Source organism: Camelus ferus, chromosome 20, assembly GCF_009834535.1.
Source record: "Camelus ferus isolate YT-003-E chromosome 20, BCGSAC_Cfer_1.0, whole genome shotgun sequence".
NCBI classification, from domain to species: domain Eukaryota; kingdom Metazoa; phylum Chordata; class Mammalia; order Artiodactyla; family Camelidae; genus Camelus; species Camelus ferus.
In genome coordinates this window covers 30,001,332-30,020,851 of record NC_045715.1, presented here as the reverse complement: position 1 = coordinate 30,020,851, position 19,520 = coordinate 30,001,332, and the positions used below count along the sequence as shown (strand labels likewise).

Genomic DNA, 19,520 nt, shown 5'->3' with positions numbered 1-19,520 from the left:
GTTTAATTTTAGAGATTAATTAATTTTCTGGTTTTCGTTTTCCCTGGCAATCAATAAAGCTACCAAGAAAATAGACCAAAGAATTGGTTTCTCTCTAAGTCTGTGCGTGTGTGGGAAGTGAGGCTGTCTGTGTGAGAACACTAGGCAGAAATGGTCAGTACAGGCAAAAATAATAACAGCCCCTCCCGGTCCCCTCCTCCCAGCTCTGGCTCTGTCTCAGGAACAGGCCTGAGGCAGGAGGGGCGGAGTTTCTCCCCCCCTTGAAGCTGTGAGGTGGTCTGGCCAGGCTGCCCCACACAAGAGTGTGACATTCAGGTGCCAGCTGGCCAGGAACTGGGGCCCGAGGCCACAGCTCGCCACCTGTCCCTCACAGATGTCGGTTCAGAGGAAAGAGGGGTTGCTCCAACCACCAGGCCCCCTGAGAGTCCAGCGCTGGCAGGCAGATGGGCACTGCTGCCCAGGGAAACCTAATGGGCAGCTGTCTCCCTCTGCCCAGGCCTCCCCTTGTCCAGCCTCCTCTCCCTTCCCACTCAGCCATCTCCTCATCAAAGTTAACCTCAGCCCTGATGGGTCACGGGCCGTGGTGTCCCCACAATCTGTGCCCTCCAAGTCCCCCAGGAAAGGAGGGAAAGGGGGCCAGAGGAGATGTTGCATAGGTGGAGGCCACGCCCGTGGGGGTGCTGGCCCGGCTATGCTGGAGGAAGAGGGGACAGGCTGAGGTGGGGAAGGAGCAGTTTTGATGGTTCAGGCAAAGTGAGAAGCATGGGGCAAGCAATGTCGAGGCCAGAGGGTTATCCTCTCCAGCTGGAAATGCAAACTCAATCCCTGGACGCTAAGTTGGCTGGAAAAACTTTAGCCAGGGGAGTTGGAGTCCAGGGGGATCGTACACAGACATGCATGCGGAAGCACATCAGGGTAGGAGTGGTGGAAGGACAGCACGTGGGGCCAGCACCCTGGGGTGGTGGCAGTACGCCCCTTTGAAGACCCTGGGACACACAGCAGGGCTTCAGTTCATGGGCTAGGGGAGGACAAGGGGGTCGGGCAAGATTTCGAGAATTCCTGCCTCTGACCCTGCCACTGGAATTGAGTCTTTCTCCAGCTGGGGCTCGTGACAAGGTCCTCAGCCCTGCAAAGGATCTGTATGGGGTCAGCCACTCTCCACTTCTCCCCACAAGTATGGGGGAGGCAAGGCCAGGCCCCATGACACCCCTGCCTTCGGGAGTCTTTTCACTGCCCCCTCCTCTTTGACTCCCACCTACTTCCAGAGTTCCCTGTTGTCACCCAAGTTTGTCTCCCACTTACTCATTCACCTTGGCCAGCTTGAAGGAATGCAGCCTGCCGGGGCTGTATCTCACTCTCTCTGAAGGGAGTGCCCTCTCAGAACCCAGGTGAGGAGGCTGCAGTGTGGAGGAAGGACTGAGGTGTACTGCCTTCCACAGTGTGCCTCCCCTCTCGCCCCTGGCAACAGCTCTTAGAGCCGGGGAGCAGGAGGGGAGGGAGGGGAGTGACGTCTTCGTGGTGAGCACAGTCCCTACAGGGACCCAGCCTCCCTGGGCCCAGTGAGATAAACAACAGTGGAGGGAGCGGCAGAAAGGAAACCCCGATCCTCTTCGGGGCCAGCGCCAAGAAGAGGAGAGCAGCATTTCCACTGCTTTGAGATGGAGTGTGGCGGCTGACGCCTGGCCCTGGCCTCAGACCCACTGAATTCATTAGCTTGTTGGAAGCCAGCCCTGCTAACCGCTGCCCCCTCAGTAGAGAGGTCCCAGAGGGGCCAGGCTACCAAGGAAGGAAAGCCCCAGTTGCCCCTCCCCCGGCCTCAACCTCCCCAGCTGCTGTACAGCGAGGGCCTCTCCCTTGAGACTGGACCCAACGCCGGTCCCGCGGCACAGTTGCCACGTAACAGTCAGAAGATCCGTTGAAAGACGGGACGGGAAATCTCGGGTGTGCATGTAGAAAGGGGAGGTGTCCCCCTAGGAGCTCAGGGGCGGGGCTGGAAGAGATGACTCTGCTCGGGTGGGATTCTCTCACCCCCTCCTCCCATCTGTCTATGTACAGGGAAGGCGGGAAGGGTGACAGGGATCGGCCGCTTTGGCGTATGTCCCGCGACCCCTTGCCTCCCCCCACCCTACCCACGCCGTGCCCAGCACAGCCTCGGCCACCACCATCGTGACTACCTCTGCTACACGCAGGGAGCCCAGTCCGGCGAGGGGCAGGGAGGAGGCCGGCGGGCGGGTCCAGGGGCCCGGGGTCACAGTGAGGTCTCTACGCAGGAGCCGTGGCGGTGCAGCGGCCGGTGACTGTGGCCCAAACACCCCTCCTGCCGGTGCACGATGAGCACCGGGAAGTAGAGGGCGTCGTGGTAGGGAGGCGGCGGTCCGGCCTCCTCGTCGTCCTCGTCGTCCTCGTCGTCCCCCATGCTGGCCTGGCTCGACAGCCGCGTCTGCTCGGTGGGGCAGCTCGCCTCGTTAACACTCCCGCTCCGGCTGCGCCACAGGCAGCTGCGCCGGGAGCCATAGAGGCGGCCGAGCGAGAAGCGGCTGCCCCCGCAGCCCGCCCCGCCGCCCGGCCCCGGGCCAGCCCGCGGGCTGGCGCAGATGCTCAGGGCGCTGCGCGAGAAAATAGACGAGCTGCTGACGGCGCGCTGGCAGTGCTCGCAGCTGCGCCGGTACGGGGCCAGGCCCGCCGCGCCCGGGCCGCCCACCCCGCCGTAGCGGCACGTGGGCGTGTAGCCGCCCGCCGCGCCCCCGGCGCAGCGCGCGCCCAGTCCCGCCAGGTCCATGAGCACCGCCTCGGAATAGCTGGGCACCAACTGCTGGTTGGAGCGGATGTGCCATTCGAGCTCCGTGCTGTCCACCGTGTTGACCCGCGGCAGGCGGTGCGTCAGCGGGGGCAGTAGCTCGTCGCTGGGGCTAAAGCCACCGCCCGCGCTGCCGCCGGCCGAGCCCGGGCCCTCCAGGCCGAAGAGCTTCTCCACGTGGTAGTGCGCGTAGGCCGTGCGGTACTCGGCCAGCACGCGCAGCGGCCACGACAGCGTGAGCAGAGCCGCGGCCCAGAAGGCGGACGAGCAGGCGTACCAGGGCGGCCTGGCCGGGTCGGGGAAGGCCACCATGAACTCGCGGAAGTCCACGTTCTTGAGGTGCATGCCCTCGCGCGCCTCCATATAGTCGTCCAGGCCCTCGTTCTCGGCGAAGAAGCGCGCGCGCTGGCACAGGTACGCGTTCTCGGCCTCCACGCTGGCGAAGCTGAAGCACTTGGTGAAGCGCAGCCTCGTGGCCGGCGCGCCCTCTAGCCCCACCAGCGCCTTGGACACGTCGCGGACGCCGCAGCGCGCGTAGTCGAACTCGGCCTCGGCCACGTGCGTATTGACGCGCTCATGGTAGACCTGCGGCGCCGGGGAAGGCGACGGGAGTCGCTTCTGTCCGCTTACCCTCGTCCGCCCCATTGCTGCTCTTGTCGCCTGGTCAAACCCTCAGTCTCTCCTGGTTTAGCTCCGGGTTGGAGCCAGGTAGGATCTTACCGGGTAGGGTTTATAGAGACACTGAGGCCCTCAGCTTCATCAGTGAGTTGGAGATGCGGGCGGGGTTAGGACTCATCCCTACCTCTGTGCCTTCTCATTTGAATTAAGCCCTGCTTGGTCTGGGGGTCAGGCCCAGGCCCTGAACTGCCCCTCCGGCTTGCTTGACCCTTTTGCCACTGCCTCCCTTGTCCCACTCTGCTCCCTCATCACCGCAAGCAGCCTGCCCATCTTCCCTTTTACAAGTGTGTTTCCAAATGGGCCCTCCAGAGGAGCTCCTTGGGGGACACCTTTGTCTCCGGACTCCCTGTTCCTACCCTAGCTACCACCCAGCCTCTTTCCTGATTCTCACAGGCCCCAGGCTTTGTTTACCCAATACTGAGACAGAGAGGTCCCCCTCATTTGGGAAAATCTCTTCCTCCAGGGCTCTAGTATGCCTAATCCTGGCAGGTCCAGGAAGTGCTGATTGACACCCACCCCCATGCCTCCCATGCCCACCTCCACCTTTTTACCAGCTGACCCCCACCTCTGGGAGCCTTGGACTTGGGATCCAGGGTCCTGAGTTTAAGTCTAGCACTCCTACTTGGAAGCTGCAGACCTTGAGCAAGTCACTGAGCTTAGGTCTCTTTACCTGTGAAAGAGGACTCAGTAACAGCCACCTCACTAAACAGGTGAGAGAATGCCTGTGAGGCTCCAACCATTAAGCACTAAACAGTGCAGACCCTGGAGCCCGACTGCCTGGGTTCAAGTCCACCACACCACATACTAGCTGTTTGACTTTGGGCAAGTTACTTCACTTCTTCAAGCCTCAGGTTCCTCATCTGTAAAATGGGGACAATAGTTACCTACCTCATAGCGTTGTTTGAGGGTTAAATGATTGATGTTTGTAAAGTACTTAGAGCAGAACCAGGCTGCTCATAAGTGTTTGCTGCTATTTTTATGGTGGCTGTTATTACCCTCCTGTTGCAGTGCCCACAAGAGCTCACTGCTGCCTGTGCTTCTTCCCCTGGGGACAGTCAGGCAGGGTCCCAGCACCCCCTCCCATCTGGACTGGCCTGTACACCCCTCCAGCTCCTCACCTGGGTGGTGGTGTAGGCATCTCCGTTGCGGTATCGGGTGACCTGGCGGGTGCGGCGGACATAGTGGTAGCTGATGGCCTTCCACCAGATACAGGGCGTGGCCTGCTGCATGCGGCCCACGCGCTCCCGCACACTGCTTACATCCACACGGTGCTGCAGCTCATGGCGGGCTTGGCAATGCCAGCACTCCACCAGGTAGACGGCGTACAGCATGAGCAGGAAGGCCAGGGGTATGTAGACATAACCGTTGGAGCAAGGGCTGTCGTGGTACATGAGGCTGTTGCCCTGGTAGGCGCTGCTGAAGGTGAGGCGGGTCACTGTGGTGACGTGGCACCAGGCCACGGCCCCCAGGCAGCCGTACATGAGCAGCGAGAGCAGCAGGCACTTCCAGTGGGACTCACGGCAGAGGGACTTGGTGAAAGAGGGCTGGATGGGACGCTGCTGCTCAGATGGGCAGGGAAAGGGGCCGGGATGAGTGGAGAGTAAGACAGAGTGGCAGGACCCAGCACAGAGTTGGATGCAGGGGTGGAGGGGCAGAGGCCGGCACCAGAGATGACAGGCAGAGACAGACAGGATGTGCAGAGAAAAGGTGAGACCGAGATGGGATCCCAGAACCAGAGATACACACAGAAGTGACCCAGAGTGAGCCATGGGGACAAGAAAGGGGAATGGAATCCAGTACAGGGAAGTGCAGAGAGACACCCCAAGAGGCAGAGGGATCAGAGCCAGAGATGGAGGGAGGAGGCCCCGGTGGCAGAGAAGACACAGATGGATAGGATGGCACACAGAGAAACAGGGTCCAAAGACAGACACAAAGATGGCAATGAGAGAGGAGGTGTGGACAGGGAAGACAGGGAGGACAGACAGGCATCAGCGAAGGCAGGTCCCCAGCCCGGACCCCTTCCAAGTATTCCAGGAAGGGTGGAGAGACCCAATGACATCACCTTCCCACTTAACAGATGGGGCCCTCCCTTCTTCCAGAACCAGGAGGAACAACTTCCTCTGACCCATCCACCTCCCTGCCCCGCACAGACAGCCTCATACCTCCCAGGAAACCCCAAGACTTGTCTCTTTCTGCACGTTCTGGACCCCAGGTCCCCTGCGAGTCTCACTCCTGCACCCTAACATCCTTCCCGTGTTCTAAGATGAGAGGCAGGGGCCTTGTGTCCCTGGGCAGAAGGCCATCCAGGAAGAAATATCCAGAAGGGCAGAGGCATGTGGCTGGGGAGAAGGGATGTGGGATGGGGGTAGGGGGTTGAGAGGAAGATGTTTGCAGCCTAGCCATTTGTCAAGAGAAAACGATTTTGGTACCAGGGCCTGCTAAGCACTTAGCACATGCTGCTTGCACTGTCGCCCCAATGAGTTGTTTACATGTCTGGCTCCTGCACTAGATTGGGTGCTCCTGAGGGCAGGGCCTCATTCTCTTTGCATCCTGGGTGCTGGCACCCACAGCCACTTAATGACAGGTACTGAGTCAGATTTCTGGTGGCTGCCTGGGGTTTCCCTCTCCTCCTCGCTGCTGACTAGCTTTAGGAACCCCACACACACACCCTTGCTGAGATTCTGACTTATTCTTTCAATTCCCCGGGCCAGACCTGAAGACTAGCCAGAGGAAGGGAGAGAAGGGTGGAGAGGAAGGGCATGGTAACAGGCAGCGGGCCCTGGACCCGGTGTGAAATCCAAGGAAAGATCTGGAAGTACAGATAGGTAGGTGGGCTAGGAAATAGTACTCAGCATATACAAGCAAGATTAGGGGACATGTGCCTTTCGGGGAACCTGTCCTTAGGGGTGTGTGCATACCTGCCCCTTTGTGTGCCCACCTGAGTGTGCTGCTCCCAGTGAGAACGCATCTGAAAGGGGCTCTGCCTGCAGGTCCGTCCTTGCCTGTGTGCTTCTGCCCTAGTGCAGTATGCAAGCGTGTGCAAGGGAGATGGGGGAGCCCCTGGTACCTTCCTTGGTCTCTTTGTCTCCAGGTTCAGGGGACTGGAGAGTAGGGCCCCCAAATAGGGATATGCTCAGTACCAACACTGAGAAGGATTCCTGGGTTTAGGGCCCCCTGGGCCGGGGGTGGGGGTGCTGCATGGACATTGGGAGAGAGAAGTGCATACCCCACACATATACACACACGTTCCCAGTGACCCCAGGAGGGTTCGCCTCGGCACACATTTGACCTTCTTAGAAGCCCAGCTCAAGTGACATCACGATTTCCCCCGTGGAACTGGCAGGCACTCTCCTGCCTCCGTAGCCCCTACAAGTCACCCTTCCCCGCCTTCAAGATAGCATCCCCCTCAGCCAGATAGGATCCCGGCCACCATCCATCCCCACCCCAACCTGCCCGGGGTCCTCGAGTCTCCGCCCCTAGGCCCCTCCCCCTGCCCAAGACCCCCCCGAGCCCCGCCCCCGGCGCGGCCCCTTCCCCGCCACCGCGGACAGCTCGGGCCGCCGGGTGGGGGCAGCGGCGCGGGACTGCGGCTGCGGCGGCCGGCTCAGGGTGCGGGGCGCCGGCCGCGCTGCGGCGGAACCGGCGGGGGCCGCGCGCGGCGGGGGATGGGGACCAGGCTGCGGCCGCGCCCCGGGAAGGGGCGCCGCCGGCTCTCACCTCCTCTCGGGCGGGGCCCTCGTCCGCCGCTGCCGCCGCCGTGGGCTCCTCTGGGACCCCGGGGCCGCCACCGCCTCCGCCGCCGCCGCCGCCGCTCTCTCCCTCGGCCGAGCCAGGGGGGGACATGGCGTAGAGGGGGCGCGTCGAGCTCAGGGCCTCCCGGGGGGCTGCCAGGGGCCGGGGGCATCCTGCGCGGGGCCAGGGGAAGGGGAGGGAGGGGGCGGGGCCCTCGCTGCTCCCCACCCCCCGCCGGGGGGAGGGGGCCTGGAAAGGGCACCGGGTAAGGGGCTAGGGGCTGGGGATAGGGAGGCGGGCTTGGGGGCCGGGCCGGGGGGGCCGGGGCCGGGGGCGGGTGTCACCTTGAGGCCCTCGCGGCGCCGCTCCGCCTCCCGCCCGCTCCCGCCGCCGCCTTTTGTCTGAGCGGAGCTGGAGCCAGCGCGCCCCCCCTCTTCCTCCCTGCGCAGGAGCCCCGCCCCCGGCCCCCCAAACTCCGCCTTCCCCAAGCCTACCTAACAGCCACCCCAAAGGGGAAAAGCAACAGGGGCTCCCTGCACCCCTTCCCCACTCCTAGCCCTGCTCACCTCACACATCCCCACCATCCTAGGAAGATCTAAGCGGAAACTCCTCTTCGTCTATACTCCGTGGAGGGGGCGCCAGCGGTTCAACCAACATCCCTCCCCATTTTTGGTTCCTGGAAGTTCCTGGGGGTGAGGGTGGGGAGAGAAAATTGAGTCTTGGATCCCTAGGGAAGAGCCTTATTCCCAGTTGGATGGTAAAGGGTTAAGGCAGGAACCAGACTTCAGAGGCCAGATGCAGCTGAACAGGGATGGAATAGGGTGAAATGGAAAGGATTGGAGCTAGATGTGAGAAAGTTCTAACAGAGGACAGAAGAGGAGACATTGAAACCAGCTTTCATCGAACCATCTTCCTACCCTAGAAGAACAGTCCCAGAGAAGCAATGAAGTGTGAACATTGGCCTAGGCTGGAGATCAGGCATCCTGAGTGCAAATGCTTAATTCTGGCTTTGTCGTTTGCTGTGTGACCTTGCGCAAGTGCCTTTCCCTCTCTGAGCTTTAGTTGTCTCATCTATGCAGGGACAAAGTTGAGCGGACAATCTCTAAGGCTCTGATTTTCTTCTGTGGGTATAGGAGGCAAAGTCAGAGACCACAGCCCAGGCTGAGTGACTGCAGGTCGCCTGTCCCTTCATGCCATCCACCCACAGTGCTTTTCCCTGCCCCACCTAGGGGCAGAAAGGAAACTGCCATTCATTCATTCATTCATTCCTGAATGCATCCATTCAATAAACAGGTATTAGATACCTACTGTGTGCCCTGTTCAGAAATATAAAACACAATTTCCTTTCCTCCAGGAGCACAAAGTCTAATGGGGAAGAAGGACATGGAAACCAATCACTATGATAGAATAGACTAAAGGCTATGCTTGATCAATCTATATGTGCACTGTCACTGTGGAATCCTACTGTGTGTCGTGTGCTACAGTAGAGTCTTTGACATATGGTGACTCTCCCCATTTACGCACAAAGAACCAAAGCAGAGGGAGGGTGAGTGACTTAAAGTCACCTGCCAGTACTTACAGGGTGGTCCAAGAATCCAGATCTTTCCCATTCAAAAGTCCATGGGGATCTTTGAGGGCTGGAAGGCAGCTTGAGGCAAAGCCTGGATATCTGATCTTTGGGAATAGAGGACAAGCACACTTGATCTGCTGACAGTCCTGCCTCTCATCTGGGGCAGAAGATCTTCTGCCTCTACTACACACACACACACACACACACACACACACACACACCCCTACTCCTGCTTCTGCCTCCATTTTCTACTCTTCCCTTTCAAGGCAAAGTGAAGATGGGTCTCAGTCCCTCTATCATTTCAGAACTGTCCAGCCTGTATGATCCTCCCTGGGTCAGTGTGTTCATCCTCCCTGCCCAAACAGAGGAAGGGTATGGTCCCAAAAGGCATGGATCATTTTCATCCCACAGCAGAGGAAGAATCTCACTTGGTGGCTCATTCCAATGTTTCTCTCCCACCCATGATTTTTGGGAAGTCCTGCCTTATGGCTGACTTCAAACCCTTTTCCTCTGGTTTCACTTCATTCCACCTAGTTCAGTCCTCACTGCAGACTAACCCTGGCCTTTCCTAACCAATATAGGATCTCACATTCCCCATTTAGTTGTTCTAATCTGCCTCCTCTTCCCCATCCCCACTGCCTTCCTGACTCCACTTCAGGGGGCTTTGTGAGATAGCCGAACTTCTTTTGGCCAATCTCAGAGTTCCCAGGGGATAAAAGACCACCTCCCTTTTCTCTGTACACACACATTACTCTTCCTTAGAAGCCCAGGGTAAAGAGAGGTGAAGAGAGGGGGATGTGGTAGGAGCCAGCTGACCAGTTGGTCACCATGGCAATTGGGCCTGTTTCCTGAAGAGGAGCCTGGCTAAGGTGGGCAGAAATGGGGAGTCAGAGCATGACAAAGGGAACCAGAAAACAGAGAAAAGGACCAGAGGGGCCCAGCCTCGGAGATGACTGGGACTGAGGTTGCAAAGTCAGAACCCTGACCCCATGACCTGAGTCAAAGTCCCCAGGTTATCTTTCCAGATGACACTGCCAATGGGTCTCTCTTTCCCATTCCAGAATGTCCCCAGAAGGGCTTCCTGTCCGAGTGCAGGCTCGGGGCTGGAGACAATCAGTGACTCAATGCTGTCCTCATGTGGCCGGAAAAGGGGCTGCCATGCACCTGTTATGGTTTAGAGCTGCACACGGGACTGGATTGAGGCAAGTTTTTCCTTAAAATCAGCCTCCGTATAGACTGAGAGAGCTGGTCACTGCACACTCCTGAGTTCTTGTGTCCTTGCGAAGGGCTCAGATGTCCACAGCCCCTTCGACCTTCATAACTGAAAGAAAGTTTCAATGAAAACTTGTTTAAAGTTTTGGATTAGGAACAGGAAAACACAGCTCTACACTTTCCAACTGTTTTTGATCTTGGGCAAGTCAGTTCACCTTTCTGGGTCCCAGATTCCCAACTTTAAAATGGAGATGATTTTGAACCCAAGTGGTCAGGGTCTGGAGTTGTCAGAGACTGTACTTTTGCTCCAGCCTTTGAGGGTTAGAGAGGAACGTGCTCTGGGAGGAAGTTGAGAATGTCAGAAATCACACTGACCCCAAGGAAAGGAGAGGCCTTAGTTTCCTTGGGCTTTCCCCTCATGGCTCCTCACTGCCTCATGCTCACCGCTTCCTCCAGATTCTGGCTGTCAGTGGGGGTGGAGAGCAGTGGGTCATCTCTCTCCCCACCCTCCTCTCTCCACTCACCCTCCCCCACCAAACAGAGACTAGGTGCTTCTTGTCTCCCCAGCCCTCTTCTCTTCCCATTTCCAGTTCAAATGGAACCTCCCCTTCCCCTTGGCCCCCTGGGTAGTTGGCCCCACCATGTGCTCCTCCAGCTCCCTGTTCTCACTCCTATTAGAGCACAATCACTCTGTGCTGTAACTGCCAGGGGGCTTTTTGGAGGCTGGAACATGGGACATTTTTAGTAGGGGAGGGGGAAGGGGGGTTGTTGGTTATTACTGTTACTGTGATACTTGGTTTTGCTTCCAGCAGAGAGAAAAATATCAGACACATAGGAGAAGCTTTATACAATAAAATGAGGTTGCATGGGGGAGGAGGGTAGGGAAGCCAGTTAGTAGCTGTCTATGCCTCACTCCAGCTTCCTTCTCCCAATGCCAGAGATGGAAAAGGGAGAGATTTTCTTGGAGATGACCTTCTAACAGCACTGCTGGCACTTGGGGTAGGGGACAAATCATGGAGCACTTATTGGGCTCCATGTGGGTGGGGTTTGCCCAAGGAAAGTAAGGAGAGGGAAGGAGGCATTGGGGTTGTGGCTGTGGCTGTGGAGGGAACCTCAGCAGAGTGCAGCCCAGCGTGTCTGGGCCTCCCCATCCCAGCCCCACCAGGAGGAACTAAACTTCCCTAACCAGATGTTGCAAACACTCAAGGCCAGTGTTTTATCCCTGGTGAGGAATGACCACTCCACTTTTTAATTTTGGGGGGAGTAATTAGGTTTATTATTATTTTGAATGGTTTATTATTATTATTTTAATTATTATTTTTAATGGGGATTGAACCCAGGACCTTGTGCATACTAAGTTTATGCTCTACCACTAAGCTATATTATTTTTTTAGACAACAATCTTCCTGAGAAAAACCACTTTCAAAAAACACATCCTTGTGTCCAATTCTATGTGATCTGGGAAGTTGACACAGGAGACCCTCTATCCAGGACCTAAAGGGAGAACTTTTCCTTTGAAGACACGGGTGTCCCCTCTTTCTCTTGGAAGAGCAAGAGAAATTGAGAGCAACGGGCAAGACATAGGTAGCAACGCTTCCCCATCCCCTCACGTGTCCTCCACACAAGATTCCCAACTTGTGCAGATGAGAAATATTCATTTAAAAACGAATGAAGAATGTACGGGGGGGAAATGAAGAAATGGAGGAGGTGAAGGAAGGAAAGGAAGAATGCGTGGAATTAATGCATGGTGTGAAGAAAGGAGAAAAGAGTGAGTGAATGGATGCTTCGGTGGTTGTATGAATGAATGAATGGGTGAATTAACGCACGAGTGAGTCAGGACCGGGGAAACCCTGACTTGGAGCCAACGCAGAGGGCGGGGTAAGGGGTATTCCGAAGGGCGGGGCGTCGGTCCGGAAGCGCAGCGCCCGTCGGAGGCGGGGACTGAGGGCGGGGCGAGCGAGCGCGTCAGACTGGGCTGCCCAGCTGCCCCGGTTAGCTGCTGCCGAGAACCCCGCCAGCGCTCCGAGCGTCGTCCCAGCTTCTCACCAACCCCTCGGGCCCCCGCATCCCAGGAAGGAGTCCAGTCCAGGCCCAGCACCCGCTCTGCAAGGGGGACCTGCAACCCGGAAAGGCGGCGCGGAGTCGGGTACTGCTCGGACCGGGCCCCGGCGGGCCGGCGCCGCGGGGATGTCGGAGGCGCGGAAGGGGCCGGACGAGACAGATGAGAGTCAGTATGACTCGGGCATCGAGTCTCTGCGTTCTCTGCGCTCCTTGCCCGAGCCCACCCCAGCCCCAGCTTCTGGGCCTTCAGACGGTGGGAGCCCCCAGCCCTGGACCCATCCTTCAGGAACAGCCAACGAGCCACAGGAGAAGGAAGACACAGATGGGGAGAGGGCTGACTCCATCTACGGCTCCTCATCGCTCACTGAGACCCTGCCCTTGCTGGGGGACCCCAAGACCAAGGACCCAACCCCAGACTCGCCGCTTCCCGCCGCAGGGGCCCTGAGCCCTCAGCAACTGGAAGCACTCACTTACATCTCGGAGGATGGAGACACGTGAGTATGGGGGCTAGGCTGAGATAGGACCCTTTCCTCCCTCCTGATGCTAACTGGGTGCCTCCCCAGGAGCGGCATCAAGTCGGGACCCCCTATGTGAGGATCCCTCAAGGCACCAACTCTGGAAGGGGCAGTCCCCACTCTCTCTTCCAGACTTAACTCTGAACCCACTTTTGAGCTCTAGCCTGGCCTAGTCCAAAAACCTGGCATCATCTGTCTGCCCCACCTTTTGGCAGGGCCCTTACCAGGCACCTGGAACTCCAGCTAGCATCTTGGAAATCTACCAGTTACCCACCCCTAGGAAAGAAAATTCCCCTGACAAACCCAGTTTTGTTTTGTTTTGTTTTGTTTTCCTTGCTGGGGGACAGGGCATCCTTGTTTGCTCAATATCTGGGATTCCCAACCTCTGACCTCAGAATGCTCTGTCTCAAGGAACAAGAGGGGCTGGTTATAGGCTGCCAGTAGGCCTAGGGAGCTAGGGTTGGGGGCGCTGCCAGGGTGCATTGCTGAGGCTGGCCCTGAGGAGGAGGTAAGCCAGGCTGGGGCACTCTTGCCCCAGCAGACAGGCGGCTGGCTGCCCCAGTTTACTTCCTCCTCTGCTGAGAAAGGGGAAGTGAGGGCTAGAGTCAGCTTTACCAACACTCTCCACCTTCTGAGCCCCACAAGTCCCCCTGACTGTCCTGTGTGACCTCCTCACCTTATCCTTCCTCCCCGAGCCCAGGTAGAGTTTGGTGGAGACTGGGCTAGGAGGCAGTTGTGTGGGAGGCGCTGGCCAGTTGAGGATTTGCCTGCCCCTCAGGAAGAAGAAAATGCTGACAGGAAAGAGGGTGGCTGGGATTTGGGGGTGAGAAACAGAGTGGAGGGCTGGGATCCCACATCTGGGGTGCTGGAATCAGCAGGGCTAGGGGAGATAGAGGAGGCGGGAGGTATCTGTCCTGACCTGCTTTTTTGGAGCTGCAAGGATCCTGGGTGGCCTTTGACAAAGACAGTCTCTGGACCCAGTGGGTGATCCCAGGCCTTTCTGTACCCTGCACCTAGATCCCTAGCCCTCAGGTACACAACCAAAATCGTGCAGACTCCATGCTGAATACCTCTGGCTGACCTTTGACCCAGGGAGTGGAGACCTCTGCCTCTCCCCTTCTGTGTTAGCCTCTCAGCCCCAGCTTTTACCATCTCAAGTTAGAGACAAGTGTTATGTCTAGACCTTGGGGAGGGGGCATGTCAAGACTCCCCAAGGGGTTCCCTGAGAGGAGGGGGCACGTTCTTCCCTCCGGAGGTGTCTGGGCCGTGGGACGTAGGGAAATGGGAAGCGGAAGTGGGAGGGGGGAGACTGAGGGAGAGAGGGAGGTGGCTGCAGGAATGTGACCCAGAGAGCAGGCCCTGGCCGAGGGGATTTCCAGCGCGGTTCCTCCCGCCCTCCCTCCCTCCATCACTCTCTCCTGGGCCTCGCCTGCCGCCCAAGCCGGCCCCCCTCCCGCCTGAGCAGCCCCTTCCCCAGCCCATACGGGCCTTTCAGCCAAGCTACCCCCATGACCCGAGGCAGCTGTCCTGGCCTGGACCCTCAGGCTTTCATTTTCCCCACCTGATGTGGGGAAACCCCAGGGCTGGAACTTCCCTCCCATCTGCCCCCCTTCGGGTTAAGGCTCTTTATCCCCCCACAAACACACATTTTCTGCACTGCACAGACCTCCTCGCCAGGCACACACAGGAGAGGGGCCAGGGGTCAGGCCTCAACCAGCCTGTGCCATCTAAAGGGCTGTCCTCTGGCCGCCCCTGTGAAGGGCAGCAAGACAGGATGCTGCACTGCCTCCTTGTTCCCCTTCCAAGAGCTTCCAAAGTCTTCTCTCTCTTAGAATGTGTAACACGGAGTTTCTGAGGGGAAGTGGGGGTGACCCCCCTTCCCTCTCTGTCCTCCCCATGGAGGGGGTGAAGGTGGGGAGCCCAGCCCTGGAAACCACCTCTGTGCTCCCCCAGCAGCTTTCAGTTTGGCTCTGAGAAGCAGCTGTCTGGCGGGGCCCTGGGGCCAGAGGGGAGCGGGGTGTGGGCAGGCTGGACAGGAAGGACCTTGTCCCTTCAGCACCCTGCCTGCACTGTCTCTCAGCCAAGGCCCTCCCGAAGGCCAGAGATGGGAACTTGGAGCTCCCACCCCTAGGATCCTGGCTTCCCGCAGCAACCCTCACTTCCTGGCCCAAACTCTCACTTCCTGCACCTACCCCATGGGTGGCAATCTCAATGTTGATTTGCTTCTTCTAACCCCAGGACCCACTCTGGCCTGGGCCCTGACCCCAAACCTTGCCTCTGCCTCGCAGGCTGGTCCACCTGGCGGTGATTCACGAGGCCCCGGCTGTGCTGCTCTGTTGCCTGGCTTTGCTGCCTCAGGAGGTCCTGGACATTCAGAACAACCTTTACCAGGTGGGTGGTGAGGGTGGGCTGAGCCCAGATACCCATGTCTGCCCTGGCAGCCATCCCCAGCAGCCACACAGCATCCCTGGGCTGCTCCCTCAGAAAACCATAAGCCAGTCACTGGGCTAGAAGCTGAGGATACAGAGATCAGTAAGAAACAGCCTCTGCCCAGAAGGTGCTCGAGCCTGGGCTAGGGGACTCATATCGACACCTAATTACACAGCATGGTAATAAGAGTTGGGATGGACACATATGCCAGCTGCTATGGGAGCCAATGTCTGTGCGAAGCAGCTTAGTACAGGAGGTGACACCTGCCGGGAGCATTCGAGGAGGAGTGAGGCAGGTGGAGACTGCTGGGAGCCTCTATCTTTCCTCCTGTAGCCCAACTTCTCCCCATCACCTGGGATAACAGAGGTCTTCCCAGTGTGGGCGAAGCTAGAATCTACTGCCTCTCTGGCCTTTTTCCAGGGGCTAAGGAGACCTACAAGAAGAGCAGGGGGCCACTTCCCTCACCCTGCCTCCAGAATTGGGGTCCCAGGAGCTTGGTTAGGGGGTAACAGAAGGAAGGGCTTGGTGGTGTTTCCTTGGAAGACCAGTGCCATAGCCTTTATATGCTTTTCTCAAAGAAGGTGCTGGCCCCTGGCAATTCCTGTGCCCACCCTAGCATGTTCCCAGAGGTGGGAGCATACTGCAGTGGCCCTGTGACTCTCTCTTTGTGCCTGCAGACAGCACTCCATCTGGCTGTACATCTGGACCAGCCGGGCGCAGTTCGGGCCCTGGTGCTGAAGGGGGCCAGCCGGGTGCTACAGGACCGGCACGGTGACACTGCCCTGCATGTGGCCTGCCAGCGCCAGCACCTGGCCTGTGCCCGCTGCCTGCTGGAGGGGCAGCCAGAGCCAGGCAGAGGACTACCTCACTCCCTGGACCTCCAGCTGCAAAACTGGCAAGGTGTGGGCAGCCTTACAGCCCATGGGATGAGGAGGGGACAGGAGACAGGGACCCCAGTCTCAGGGAAGGGAGGGTCAGAGCTTGTCCATTAATGCACCTCCAGTTCTAAGCACATAGGTATGCAGAACCTTTGCTGAATGAACGAATGAATGAACAAATAAACAGATTTGATTTAGAATTTATCAAGAACCTACTGTGTCCTAAGCAGAGAGCTAAACTTTGCCTTCAGGATATTCAGTTTAATGGAGATTAGGTGAACTCATTAATTCATTCAACAAAAATATACTTGAGGGCCTTCTATGTGCTGGACATTATTGTAGGAGCCACACTTGCATCTGTGAGCAAAAGAGAATGTCTGAGGCAGACAGTAAACATAAGAAGTGAGTTCTCTAGGAGGTTAACAGGCAGTGCTGTGGGGACAGTAGGACCAAGTGAGGGGACGAGTGTGGAGGGCTGGGGGGGTTGATGTGATTTTTAAACAGGGGGGTTCAGGAAAACCCTCATGGAGTAGAGACATTTGAACAAAGACTTGAAAGAGTGAAGGATGAATTTGAACAAGAATTTGAATCTAGTTCTCTAAGCAGAGGGTGGTCCAGGGCAGAAAGGAGCTAGCAAAAAGGCCAGGGGAGCTCATGGGAGGATGTGGACCCCAGGGAGGGTCTGGGGGTCTGAAGATCCAGAGAGCTCTGAAGAAAGTGGCTTTTGAATGGGGCTTGAAGGCAAGTAGAGTTTTAGAAAGAGAGAGGGTGTGTGTGAGTGTGTGGGAGGGGAGTGTGTTAGGGAGGGTGTGTGTATGGGGGTGTCACTCAGCAACCTGACCCCTGAAGCGTGAATGTTTCAATAACATGACTGAAAAGGTGGAAACTTTGAGTTCCTTTCCCCCCAGACTTTTGAGGGGGTTTTTGGGCTTGTATTTTAACAGTCCTGTGATTAGAGGCACTGGGCGGGCAGTGGGTCCCTTGGGGCTTAGGGGTAAGGGAGGTCCCTGAAGAGAGGGAGAGAGCAAGAGCTGGTGGGTGCAGCCCCCACCCTCACCCTCACCCCATCCCAGGTCTGGCCTGTCTCCACATCGCCACCCTGCAGAGGAACCGGCCACTCATGGAGCTGCTGCTTCAGAATGGAGCTGACATTGACGCACAGGTGAAGTGGCCAATCACGGTGCTGCCTGGTCCAGGTCCAGCCCCTGGTCCCCTGGCCTGTGGTCATAAGGGGTGGCACTCACCTCCTTAGCCAGAGCCCCGGGCCTAGCATGATTCCTCTTGAGGGCCTTGGCTGACATCCTTATTCCCCCATCCAGGAGGGCACGAGCGGGAAGACAGCGCTGCATCTGGCGGTGGAGACCCAGGAGCGGGGTCTGGTGCAGTTCCTGCTCCAGGCTGGGGCCCGAGTGGATGCCCGCATGCTCAACGGGTGCACACCCCTGCACCTGGCGGCCGGCCGGGGCCTCAGCAGCATCTCATCCACCCTGTGCGAGGCAGGTGCCGACTCTCTGCTGCGGAATGTGGAGGATGAGACCCCTCAGGATCTGGCCGAGGATGTAAGAGGCAGACCCTCAGCTCTATTGTCCAGGGCCTCCCGCATTCCTAGCAGAGACAAGCGCCGTAGTAGCTGAAAGGGCCAAGGAGTTAGGATCCTGGGGTGAAATCCATGACTCTGCCACTCACCAATCATGGGACCTTGGGCAAGCCTCTGCCCCTCTCTCAGCCTATGTTCTCAGCTGGTCAGGACCAGGGGCCCAACCTTGGACTCCTACAGGAGCCGTGCAGCTAAAGCAGATCAGCAGAGCAGGCTGGGTGTAAGACAGCCGGGTGGTGGGACCTGCGGGATTCCGGACAGTCTGTGTCCGAGGGTCACTCTGTCAGCTTCAGTTGCAGAGGAGGAAGGTGGGCCCAGTATTTCCAGGTCTTGAAATTTTTAAAGAGAGATGAAACCTAGATTTTCAGTACAATCTTTCCCATTTTTAAATGTTCAATGTAAAACAAAAAAATACTCAATATGTTTTGTGAATGCCCTTTCCCCCTCCCAAAACAGAGACAAAAAGAAGCCCCGTGGGCTGGATCACCTCCTGTATCCTTCTAAGATCTGATATTCTGGGTGAAGGCTTGCCTAAGGCCTCAGGGCTCTGCCTAGTCCTGAGGGCCACTCTTTTGGAGACTAGTAGGAAGAATTGTTCCCTGATGTCCTTCAGTTATCACTTGGTGGGGAGGAAAGGGCCCAGTAGGTCTCCCAGCTCCCTTCCCCACTGCTGCCTTTGTCCATGGATCCTGATCTCCATTCTCCATCCTCTTCCTCAGCCCTTTTCCCTTTTGCCCTTTGATGACCTGAAGATCTCCGGGAAGCCACTGCTGTGTGCCGACTGAAGCCAGGACAGGCCCTGGGGCTCCAGGCGCTCCCCCTCTTCCCATCTGGAAGCTGGAGCCACAGCTGCTACAGTTTGGGCCCAGGCTTTGTGCCCTTCTGGTGTCCTGGGGACTGCTGAGGCCAGAGCCTGGGGCCAGCACAGCCCTGAGCTGAGAGGAGGGATCGCAAGTAAGAGAGCCAGTCTGGAAGGAAGAGCTTCCGGGTGGATGGAAGGACCCCCTCAAATCCCCAGATAGCCTGAGTGGAGAAGCCTGTTCGCCTCTGTTGAAGATGATGGAGGCTGTCGTCTCGTCCCAAGTGGGGTTAGCCTGAAGCTGCCAACCAGTAGGAGGCCATGGACTGTCCTGAGTGAGGAGAGACACTGAACTATGAGTGAGCAGGGCCCCGAGGGGTTCCATCTCACTGCTGAAAGGACGCCGAAACACCTCTGTTTAAAGACTTCGCTCAGAAGGCCCTGAATTGAGCCTTAGGGGAAGGGGACATTTCAATAATATAACACTAAAACAAGAGAGACTTTTTTAAAGTGCCCCCCCCCCCGTTGTTTTGTGAATGTGTCTGTCTGTGTGCATTGGGGATTTCAAGACGGGCCTGCCCTGTGACCTTGTGGTAGAGGCAGAGAGAAGGGAATTGTCACCTGAGAGGAGCAGGGCCTTGCTAGGGAGGGTAGGGAGGCTGACCGTCCTCAGGCCTCTGTCCAGCACAGACCCTTGCCCTTTCTGTAGAAATGCAGAGGGATGGAGAAAGAAAAACAGAAATAAGAAGATGCAAGTGGAAGGCCTCACCACGGCCCTGGAGGAGCCTGGAGAGAAGGGCTAGCCTGTGGAGGGTGACACCAAGGAGCTGTGGCTTTCTATGTTTTTTTTTTCTCTCATTCCACATATGTTGGAGGGGACTATGAAGTCAGACCTAAGCTGGGATGAAGAATATGGGGGAATAAACCAGCAGTTTCTGGCTACTTTGGAGTCTAGTGAGACAGCCATGAAAACATAAATAGCCCAATAAATATGTAATTACAAGTTGCAGTGGATGCAAAGGAAGGAAAAGAATGGTGGGAGGGAGGACAGTGGAGTGGGGGAAGGCGGGACTTTGGGTGGTCGGGGGTCCTCTTGAGTGTCATCTCTACTCAGAAGGATGAGTAAGGGGCGGGCGGAAGGCCTTTGGTGAATTATAGGAACTGAGAGCAGGCCACTGGGGCTCTGCAGGGGGTGGGTGAGTGGGCACGGTAGACGGGGGCCAGGTGCAGAGCCTTGAAGTTCATAGGGAT

At 57.6% G+C, this 19,520-nt stretch overlaps 2 protein-coding genes across 5 annotated transcripts; one reads left to right on the top strand and one right to left on the bottom strand.

Annotated features, from left to right (window-relative positions):
- Window position 1: 1 nt before the first annotated feature.
- Window positions 2–7,658, bottom strand: TMEM151B (transmembrane protein 151B). 4 transcript variants are annotated; one of them, XM_032463180.1, is made up of 4 exons: window positions 7,193–7,658; window positions 6,414–6,492; window positions 4,594–4,888; window positions 2–3,382 (listed from the first exon to the last, which is right to left on the bottom strand). In XM_032463180.1, the coding sequence occupies exons 1-4, from the start codon at window positions 7,377–7,379 to the stop codon at window positions 2,249–2,251; spliced, it is 1,695 nt and encodes a 564-aa protein (XP_032319071.1). In that variant the 5' UTR covers window positions 7,380–7,658; the 3' UTR covers window positions 2–2,248. The 4 variants fall into 4 exon arrangements, with proteins under 4 accessions (XP_032319071.1, XP_032319072.1, XP_032319070.1 ...); XM_032463181.1 differs by lacking the exon at window positions 6,414–6,492 and adding an exon at window positions 4,995–5,034 and having other exon boundaries at window positions 4,594–4,891; window positions 7,193–7,657; XM_032463179.1 differs by lacking the exon at window positions 6,414–6,492 and having other exon boundaries at window positions 4,594–5,034; window positions 7,193–7,655.
- A 4,276-nt stretch (window positions 7,659–11,934) lies between these two features.
- NFKBIE (NFKB inhibitor epsilon) lies at window positions 11,935–19,211 on the top strand. Its single transcript, XM_006190710.3, has 6 exons — window positions 11,935–12,544; window positions 14,854–14,956; window positions 15,673–15,895; window positions 16,947–17,035; window positions 17,193–17,432; window positions 18,190–19,211. The coding sequence occupies exons 1-6, from the start codon at window positions 12,177–12,179 to the stop codon at window positions 18,253–18,255; spliced, it is 1,089 nt and encodes a 362-aa protein (XP_006190772.1). The 5' UTR covers window positions 11,935–12,176; the 3' UTR covers window positions 18,256–19,211.
- The last annotated feature ends 309 nt before the right edge of the window (window positions 19,212–19,520 follow it).

Coding starts and splice junctions, on each gene's coding strand:
- TMEM151B (XM_032463178.1), bottom strand. CDS start 5,244: ATGGCTCACTCTGGGTCACTTCTGTGTGTATCTCTGGTTCTGGGATCC. Junction 3,383..4,593: donor ATGCCTACACCACCACCCAG/GTGAGGAGCTGG, acceptor CCGGCGCCGCAG/GTCTACCATGAGCGCGTCAA.
- NFKBIE (XM_006190710.3), top strand. CDS start 12,177: ATGTCGGAGGCGCGGAAGGGGCCGGACGAGACAGATGAGAGTCAGTAT. Junction 12,545..14,853: donor ATCTCGGAGGATGGAGACAC/GTGAGTATGGGG, acceptor TCTGCCTCGCAG/GCTGGTCCACCTGGCGGTGA. Junction 17,036..17,192: donor GAGCTGACATTGACGCACAG/GTGAAGTGGCCA, acceptor TCCCCCATCCAG/GAGGGCACGAGCGGGAAGAC.